We start from the raw sequence: 10,562 nt of genomic DNA, 5'->3' as shown, positions 1-10,562 counted from the left end.
CTCGAAAATACAGTTGGTGGGTAGTGGTGTTTCCTATATTTGTAGGGGGTGGGGGTGGCTGGGGGGTGGAGGGTAGTCCGTTTAGCGTGACATCGACTCGGGATACTTATAAGATACTACCATGATTTTTTCAGATTTTTGGTCCAAAAATAAATTAGGCCAAAAACCGGCCTTACCGACCCTCCCCCTTTCCTAAATTCTTCGAATACGCAGAATTTTTCGAATTCCTTCAATATTATTTATTCATTAAAATCATAAAAAATCAATGAATTCCGGAAATTTTCTGCAATTATTCTCCGAATTCTGTGTGTTCTATAAATTTTTGGAATTCCCTGAATTCCTATAAAAATCTAAACTCTTTGGAGTTAATAAATTCAGAGAATCTTCTGCGTTTTCTCTAATCTCTGAGCTCATTTCATTGTTCTCAGTTCTTATAAATTCAAAGAATCAGATGATTAAGAGAATTGTATGGATTTTAAAATACAAGTAATTGCAGAAATTTATACGAATTTATAGAAGAAATTGAGTTGAAATAATTCTAAATAATTTCTCATTTAATATTTATTACAAGCAATTCAAAAGAATGAAAAATGACGCACTGAATTTAAAGAGATCAAATGAATTCAAGTGTATTGAAAATAATTCTAAAATCTCAACGGATCAAAACTTCTTTAAAAATAATTATGAGAAATCATACTTTCACTTTAAGGTTCAAGTTTTTTGAATTTGTCACATTATAACTCATCATTTAGCCAAAAAATTGCAAATTGTTGTATTTGCGATATTTACTCAGTCACATCAATTGATATTTTTGCAAAAAGGTAGAGAATTAGATTGTTTACTTTTATAAAAAAAATGTAACTTGCAGATATGTATCCTGCAATTTTTGAATTGTTACAAACAAATTATTTCATATAACTTTTTACCGCTGCGTTTTCAAATTTTAAATGTATCACATACATAGATTTTGTTATAGAAATGTTAGGAATTAATTTTGTAATATTGAACGAGAACCAAACAACAATAATAGTCAATACTTCGAACAATTATCATAAACAAATATACTTATTTAGCAATTATATGTATAGAAAACTGGTCTCTCCTACGAAATCATTTATTTTCATTTAAAAAGCGGAACTCGTGCACAACTGATTTCCATCCGAAAACATTTATTATTGTTCTAAACAAATTTCGCAAACAAATTAATTTATGTCAGCGTCACTTCGATTGACTATGTTAATATCAAAACTTATTTCATGGCAATATTTCCACTTTTATATACATCGTCAAAATTGAAGCCATTAGCAAGCATTTTTGGCATAGGTATAAATCCTGCAAAGGTAAAATTAAGGAATTAAAAAATATTCTAAATTTCTAAAAGTACAAAAAAATTGAAATTTAAAAAACCCTTTAAATAGCTTCAACTCAAACGATTCGTAGAGAAGCTGGTCTATTGCCACTGAAGACGTTTCGATATCAATATAGTCAATTGCTGTAACACTTAAATAAGTTTATTCATTTTTGTAAATTGTTTATAAAAATAATCAATGTTGTTGAATGGCAATCTAATGTAAACAAATTTTTATTCTCTGAACGAACAGAAGTTATAATGCAGAGAACACAAAATATGGATATAAATGCCAAATAAGTGGATTCGTTTATAAAAATTGTTTAGACTGTTAACTATTATTATTGTTTGATGTTTTCTCGCAATAAAAAATGAATTCTTAACATTTATATAAAAAAGTCTATGAAAGTAATAAATTCAAACTCCAAACATGTAGCAGTTCACAGATATATACATTAATTTGTTTATAATTATTAACAAAATTCAGGATATTTTTCTACAAGAAACATTTTAACTCCACGAGAGTATATTGACTTATTCCACACGTTTTTGCAGGAATATCAATAATTGGAGCTAAGTTAATATAAAAAATACAAGCAACTGCATTTTTGAAGCTAAATAACAAATTATAAAGTAACAGATGCAAAAAACTTGCACCTCTACGTTAAAGCACGACTTTTTAGGAGTATTAAAAGAAGCTCTGGTACGTTTAGATCAGAGGAGTCAACTAATTTTCGTCCCATAAAAGTCCTTTTTCAAACATGTATTGATTTGACAAATATTTCGATCATTTTCTAAAGATTTAAAATAGATCACACAAAGATCTTCCAAAGATTTTATAGGTTCGAAAAAGATTTGAGATAAAGTTAAAAAATTGGACAAAGATTTAAATAGTTTTTTTAATTTCACATAGATTTCAAAAGATTTACAAAATTTAACAAAGAATTTAATAATTTTACAAATATTACCGAACATTTATAAAATACTACATATATATTGCAAATAATTTTAATGAATTAACAAAATTTACTGTACATTTCGAAAAGATTTAAATGATTTTTCTAAGATATGACAAAAATTTCAATCATTTATCAAAGATTTCAAAGATATTTCACAAAGATTTCAATGATTTGTCAAAGATTTCACAAGGATTTCTCAAACAATTCGGATAGATTTGAAAGGTTTTATAAAGATCTAAATGACCCCTTTAAAAAATTTCAAAGATTCCACAAAAATTTTATTATCTCTCAAGCATTTAAAAGATTTCGAATAGACTTCTAAGACTTCATAAATATTTAATTGATTCCTGAAACATATGATGAATTGCACAAAGGTTACATGATTTCAAAATATTTTGAATTTTTGGCAAAAATTTCAATTCAAAAGATTTTAAACAGTGTTCAATAATTTCACACATACGGAGGGTCTAACATAAGCCTTTTATCCCACTCTATCTAGCCGACAAGCATTACTAAGACGGTGACAGTGCCCCCAACTCTCTTGGGCGCTGAGGGTGTGACGGCCTCTCTGAATGAAGCTATGGAAACGGGAGTGGCCAATGAGCCCCCTAATAAGAAGAACATTAACGGTGCCCTGAAAAAGAGACTGAGTTGGCAAGCCCAGCGGGTTATTGAAGCAGCTGCAGAACCTGGTACATCGGCGACCACAACGCCGATAACCAGCACTGAGGCGCAAAAGCGAGGAAGGGGCTCAGAGGGCACCTTACCGAGGAGTAGGGAAAGGAGGGATAAGCCTGTGAAGAGTCACAAGGCGGTCCAGCAGCCAACGAACAGGCAGCCTTCAGGGGTTGGACTAGCGGCCGCTCAGAGGACTGACCCCCTGACGGTGGTAGTGACGGATACGAGAAATCCGGACTCACTACTCTCTACAGAGAAGTTCAAGCCTTTCAGGGATACTACCTGGAGGGCGTTAAAAAGAGTGTCCTTAGATCAATGGCCAAAATTTAAGACCTCTTTCTGCCTCTGTCTTTGTATTTGTGTCAGCTGAACCAGTGGCTGAAGCTTTGGTACACAAGGCTGTGGTCATGAAAAGGCCTTGGAAAGGCTCTTAAGGTAAATGGAGCTGAGTTACTTCACAGATAGTGAAGGCTACGACGTTGTTCTCAGGTAAACTGGTAGACCCGTATATAGTCCTGCGGCGGCTGCATGGATTTCACCCGTCACTTAAGACAGCGTCTTAGCGAATCGTCAGGCAGGATAGGCCTCAGGAAGAGGACACAGCTGGAGGAATTAAAAATCTCCTAGTTGTGTAAATTCCGGAGTCACCCATGAGGTCCCTTGCGGTCCTAAACAACAGACCCTTTTACCACTTTGGAAGGTCAACGTTTAAGCTACCAGTGAGGGTCAGGAGGAGCCTGTTGGTGGATAGAGAGATCGGTATCAGACCTAAATGACTGATCCCGGTCTACCATCACCTAAATTAACTTGCATCACAGTGACGGCGCCTCTGCAGTTTTGCAGAGGCGCCTAAATAATGGCGCCTAAACTTTGAGGCAGTTGTCTGGTGGAGCATGGACGAACTGTCAACTGTAAAGTTTTGACTGAAATTGATCAGGTTACTGATTCTGAGAGGCTTCACTGGTGCCTCGAAGTCGACACTCACGATGGCCGTAGGGGCAATTATAGATTTTAAGCCACTTCATCTCGCCATTAAGGCCGTGGCTGCAATGGCGGCCTGTAGATTAAATACGATAAACGATAGCAGTAACTCGACATTTATACGGATATCAATTGACATCGCGAGGAGGCTGACATTCGTCACTACCTTTTCGATAAGAAGTACCGAGTTTTCCAATCCACGAAAGAGAAATTGGCTAACGGTGAGGCGCACCTGCCCAGTGATGAAGGCAACTGATTTACAGATGGCTCTAGGAACAAAGAGAACACTGGAGCAGGTGTATATCGTAGAAGGAACGGAATGGGCTTTACAGCTGCGATGGGGTCCTACGCAACAGTCCCACAATCTGAGATGATGACCATGCTCCAGTGCGCCTATAGGGCAATTGTGTATGGCAATAAAAGAAACATTCGCATCCGCTCAGACAGCTGGTCTGCTGTGATGGCTCTGAATGGAACAACAGAATCGTCGCTAATAGTGTGGGAGTGCTTTGAAGCATTGAACAAGCTAGCGTCAGAAAACTAAGTCTTTCTGCTCTGGATCATTGGATATAGTGGCATGAGGGGCAATTAGATATGGGACAGACTAGCGAAGCTGGTAGAAAAGGAAAATTTTACTAGACCTGAGCTAGTAGTAGGCATTTCCAGTAGGATAGTCACTGGAGATATTAACAGTTGACTGAACGAGGAACAACAGAATGAGTGGGGTTTTGTCTCTGCCTGCAGTCAGGCAAAAATAATTAGACACGTATCCTGGCTTCTTTGTAAGTGTGGCTTTGTTTAAAAAGTATGTGGCCTGCGTGGCGACCAATCTTCCGCTGGCTTAACTCTTTTATAAAATTTTTTTCACATTGTAAATATGCCAAATAAGGAATTTTATTACTCCCCCATAGATTTAATACTTTCAGGAAATTTATCTTCATTCATTATGTTTCTTTCAAATCCAATACATTCATTTGGTCAGAACAAATTTTCCTCACGTAAGATTTCTGTCCCTCTCCGGCCACTTAGAAAAACTATTACTGTATTTACCCCGACCCACAATTTAGACCGTTTTACGTAATTTGTGAATAAACCCCTCACTAAAATTTGGTTAAACACACAGCTTATTTTATAAAAGAAATAAACTATAAAAAAATATTTTATATAAAACATTCGTTCGAAAAAATCCAATATTTTTTTGTTTAATAAGAAAATAGTAAAAAGAAATTGATTTTAAAAGTCTGCCTACCTTTTAAATAGCTACTTGAAAACGAAACGTTAATTGAAAAGGTCTGGCAGGGACTGACAGAGGTTCCTCACTTCGTTAACACTAAATTTAAGCAATTCTTGAAACTAAGGAGTTGTTTAGTTCAGTTCACATAATAGAAAACATAATTTATTATCTTATGAATAAATTTCATAAACAATTATTCTTTTTCGGTATATACGATGTAGTAAATTAATTTTTCATAAAAAAAGATAAGTTCACAACAAAACACATAACTTAACAATAAATTCGTTTAATGTTCAACTAAGAAATACTAATTTTCACCAGTAATTCAATATTTGAACTTTTTTTATGAAAAATTAGCCGCTATCACAAAAAGAAACAAGCTTTGAAAGCAGACACGCCTGCATATATTCAGTTTTATCTCGGGAACGAATAAATATTTCTGAAGTTTTCTACCCTTAGTATAAAGATAAGATTTAAAATTTTGCGACATGCCGTTTGATTGTTGCCGCATATTCTAATGTCGAAAAAAGTTTAAACCAGTGGTAGCGTGGTCGGCAGACAGGCCCCTCACCTTTGTACCGGCGGTACGCGTGTTTAATTTTTTACGTACTGTCGATTCATGATAGTCTGATAAAAAAGTCTATGTCGCAGAGGAAACCTTCCACATGTTAGTCATTTGATTTCAGAGGGAGGCAATCAGTACCCCGCAACTCCCTAGCAGATCTTGAAGGGATGCATTGCCCCCACCCCTGTTCCTTAGGGCTCCGCTGCCTATGAAAAGTATCAAGTTGTTTCATTTTTTGTGATTCAGTTTAGAATTGTTGAGTGTTTTAATTTCAGAGCAACCTCAAATTTTCATGTAAGTACAAATCTTTCTTTTCTTTTTACAGAAATAAATGCTATGGAAGGTGTGGGATTAAGTTCAGGATACAGTTTGGAGCGCCAGGGGTTACGCCGCAGGGCCACGGGCCCCTTTCAGACCGAACGAGCACCACCTCCTCCGTTAAAACGTCACGTCGATCTTCTTCCATCATCCTATTTGAAGATCGATTATATGACGCATGAAGTTCGTTTGCGGATAGTTGGAGGAAAAGTAGTGCAAGCTAGCTTTCCAAACAATACTCTTCCTGAAGGCCCTGATTTTTATAAACATCATAATTTTCTAGTTCGTCTTGCTAAAATAGCAGGTCATACAGCGGTTATTTATGTCAGGCAAGACGGCTCACTTATGGGAGTCCGACCACCAAATCCAACTTGTAAGGAGTCTTCCATTAAATACGCAACATATATTTGGCCAATTATATAACCCTCCCCTGCAAAATGTGAAATTTTTTTAAACAATACGGAAAATTTAACGAAGAAACTAAAATCTAGTAGAAAAATTTAACGTATAAAATTTTGCCCCATTCAGTAGAAAAATATGAATTAAAAACTCAATTTTTTAGAACTTTTTTATTACTAGTACGTATTTAAAGTACGTATGAAAAGCCCACAAAAACTCAAGAAATTTTCATCATATTAGGGGTAGAAGTATTCTTAAAATTTTTGAGGAAACTTTGCTTTCATGTATATTTCTTTTAAATACCTGAACTTTTTTTAGTTGTTTCAAATTTTTTAAAAAACCTTGACATACTAAGTATTAATTAAAGTCGAAAGATTATTCTAAAAATAGATTTAAAGTGTCAGTAATTTAATTTAAAATGAAGAAATGTAATAATTTAAGTACGGTCAGTTTGCTTAAAAATTGAATTACGGTTATTTATATTATTTTTTGTTAAAAACTGATAATTTTTTTAAATTAAAATGAATAACATTATTTGTTAAGAATTCCTCCTGTTTGGTTGAATTTTTGGTTGAAATATTAACTATTAAGTTTTATGTTAATGATCAAAGATTTATCGATTTATTTTTATTGAAAATTTATTTGAAAATTTTATTTATTTGAAGTAATTTTTTAAAAATGAAAATGAACTATTTCTTTTTATTAGAAAAAATGGTGTTGTCATAAATTTGTTTTTTGTTGTGGACAATTAATTTTTGAACTAAAAAAAAACAAGTATTGCTACATGGTTTAAATATCAGCCATTCAATTTTCCTCTAAAAAAATTTTTTTTTATTTATACTACTCTGTTAAAAAGTAATTTTTGCTTGTGTGTTCATTTCTTAAGTTAAAAATTCTTTTCCATGGCTAATAATCTAACAGTTCTATTGAAACATCACATTTTTTGTTGAAAATTAATCTTTAACAGGAAATGTAAGTATTCCATTTTTGGTTGAAAATTCATTTTTTTAATTCTAAATTTGACAATTGTTTGAGAATTCGTTTTCTCTTAGTAGAAAATGTACGTGTTTCAATCAGAACTTTAAATATTAAGCTGGAAATTTATGTATTATATAACAAATGTATCTTTCTAGTAGATCTTAATATTCTTATTTGAAAGCTCATCATTTTGGTTAAAGATTGAACTATTTCATTTTTGGGTGAAAATTAAATTGTTCCATGTATGGTTCAAATTTTATCTTTATGAGATGAAAATTTAAGTATTTGGTAAGATGATAAAAAATATCAGCTCACGTGCTTTGCATTTTTCTGTAGACAAAAATGGGATGTAAGTAAAATTGAGAACTACACAAGAAAAAGTGACCAGTAATTAAAATATTCATTTTTTTCCTCTTCGAACTGAGTGAATAAATCTTTCGATTTATTTTACAAATAAAATATAAACTTTTATTATTAATTATTGTAAAAAAAACTATTTTCTATTTATTAAATTTAAATTTTCGAAGAGAGCGGCCCCGAACCGATCGAGCACTCTGGTGATTGGTCAACTCTCCCATTCGTTAAAACTCGACTTCAATATAATTCCTAAACTAAAAACGGTCCATTCGAAAACTATTCGCCACAATCTGAATAGTAGAGAAAAGAAAAATAGTTGCGAAAGAAATAAAATTTATTGGTGGTCATAAAAAAGGCTTGTGAAATATATATTTCTGAATTAACAATAAAAGAAATTATGTAATAGTCAATTTGAGAGGAAATCTATATTATGAGCAAAGTAGTCACTATCAATCAGTATAGACGTCACTTCTCAATCTGCGGAAATATAAATAAAAACTATCCATCAAATTAACTCTTTAAATAACAGAAAAGAATTTTTTTTTAATTGTTCAAACATGTTTTTTGAGAAAAACATAATATAAAAATTTACAAAATTTATTTTCCATCTTCTCAAAAATGAAATTAATTATTTTCTGTTATTTGAAGAGTCAACTTAATTGATAGCTTTGATTTCCATTGCCACAGATTATGGAGTGACGTCTATACTGATTGATAGTAACTACCCTGCTGATAATACAGATTTCCTTTAAAATTACTCGGATTATAAATGCGACATGTAGTTGGAGATAACGTATATTTCCGGAAAAGGATTTTTCTTTCGATCCTTCTAAAAGCTTAATTGGAAAAACACCCGACTGGCAACCGGAAGTTCTGCGGTGGATTTCCAGAGGATCGATTGCTAGAAGACCTTTTTTCAGAATAATATAATTCTAAAACTTGTAGTTAATGTTGATGACGAAACGGAACGATTAACCTCATAAAATTTTGTATTAAAAAAATAAAGCTTAATCTTGAGATTGATTTCATCTGTTCAAATTCATTAACCTTTAGTTTCTTTCACAGCAGCAGATATGATGGAGCCTGATGGTACAACATGGTTTATCGCTTATGCTGGCGAATGCTTTAAAGTAAAGGTAAGGCCTGATCAAGAACCACATCTAATGCTCGCGGTAGAAATTGAGCTCAAATCTGGAAACGTAATTACATCAACTGATACAGTCCAAACAGTTACTTTTCCTTGGGTCATATTTAATCTACACAGAACGCGCTTTTCTTCAAAAATTACGGGAGCCTTGCTTCCCAAACCACTAACTCCACCTCGCGCTTGAGCTTCGAAATATTAATTTATAATTGCATTTAGAATTAACTGTATACAAGGTAAACAACAAATGTGACGTTTCGCGAGGAACGGGACCTTAGGGTTAACAAATCGATTTTCAGATTTTTGATGATGTTGATAGTTTCAAAATCGCTCTTTCGTATTAAAAAGAATAACATTTTTACCTGTAAAATTGCATTTGTTATTGAGATTTAAAGTGAGGAGTAAAGCGCCTATATCGCGGCGTACGACCGGTCCAGAAAATCCAGCCCCACCACGTTCTACACATCTTTCTGTGCTGTATCCGTGTGACTCAAGAGCTCGTCTCACGCGCTGAACGCGGAGCGAGAAGATTTAGTCGTAAGTGGAGGGGATAAATTCAGGAGATTGTCCCCACTCACTCAGTGTCTGGCTGCGACCGTTTCTTTAATCGCTTCTACTGAAAAATTTGCCTGTTAACCCCTCTCTTTCCTCGCAGAACGTCAAAATTTTATAAAAATTGTGTATGACTTGCTCGATGTATATTCTTGAATAAAAGCATGATAAACTAAAAATAACTCTTATGTTTTGTCCTGTTACGTTATTCAACAGTAATTGCTAATATAGTAAGGCAGGACGTCCGAGAACTTTTTTTTTAAAGTTCCCTGATTTCTCCATGACTAATTTTTTATTTTACTTAATCATTAATATAGAAATACCAGCATCTAAATTTTGCAATAAATTTAACATAGAATCTTTTCTGAACGGAATGAAACAGTATTTTAGATACAAATTTGAAATTGTCAAATTGATTAATTTATTGTAAACAAAAAATGTCTTTCCTACTCCATCATAGTTTATATTTTGATAAAATAGATAAGATTTTCACAAAAACCAAAGGAGTTTAAAACAACAACAAAAAACGGATTTTTGACATATAAAGAATTTCACTGACGAGAGAAATGCAATTTTATCTAGATTGTTGAACCTTTTAGCAGAAAGACGAATTTTCTCTACCAGAATTAAATTTTCGAAGAAAAAAACAGGACTTCAGCGAAATTTCAATTAAAGATATTATCTGTTTCTCCAAAAAACAGGTGTGGAAGGGGTAAAACTATGTTTACACTAAGTTTTTGGCATTGTTTACAATTTTTTACGTTCTCATCCTAATGAGAAGCTATTGGCTTTCTGTAAAACTTCACTTTGTCTATATTCTGTAGGCACAATAACTTTCGAAAAATTGACCAGATCGAATTCTGCTTTGGCAAACTTTTTTAAGGCCTAAAAAGAAAGAAAATGTTCGTAAACCAAACAGCGCATGATATGAAAAAAAGTCAAAAAAAGAAAAACGTTGATTTTTAAAAGCCCACCAAGATTATCATAACAACTTTTTTGGTAGTTGTTTACCAGAATAAATAAATAAATTTCTAAATATTATAAACAAT

General features: G+C 33.1%; 1 protein-coding gene across 1 annotated transcript in view; it reads left to right on the top strand.

Moving 5' to 3' along the window:
- LOC117170204 overlaps positions 1-9,498 on the top strand; it is a 12,562-nt gene extending 3,064 nt beyond the window's left edge. The window contains exons 2-3 of the mRNA XM_033356816.1: positions 6,091-6,456; positions 8,883-9,498. Of these exons, the coding sequence (XP_033212707.1) occupies positions 6,102-6,456; positions 8,883-9,148 (621 nt within the window). The 5' untranslated portion in view covers positions 6,091-6,101 and the 3' untranslated portion in view covers positions 9,149-9,498. The remainder of the gene's footprint in view (positions 1-6,090; positions 6,457-8,882) is intronic.
- Positions 9,499-10,562: the final 1,064 nt, after the last annotated feature.

Source organism: Belonocnema kinseyi, chromosome 3, assembly GCF_010883055.1.
Source record: "Belonocnema kinseyi isolate 2016_QV_RU_SX_M_011 chromosome 3, B_treatae_v1, whole genome shotgun sequence".
NCBI classification, from domain to species: domain Eukaryota; kingdom Metazoa; phylum Arthropoda; class Insecta; order Hymenoptera; family Cynipidae; genus Belonocnema; species Belonocnema kinseyi.
Note: the sequence above shows the minus strand (reverse complement) of the source record. Positions and strands in the feature narration are given on the sequence as shown.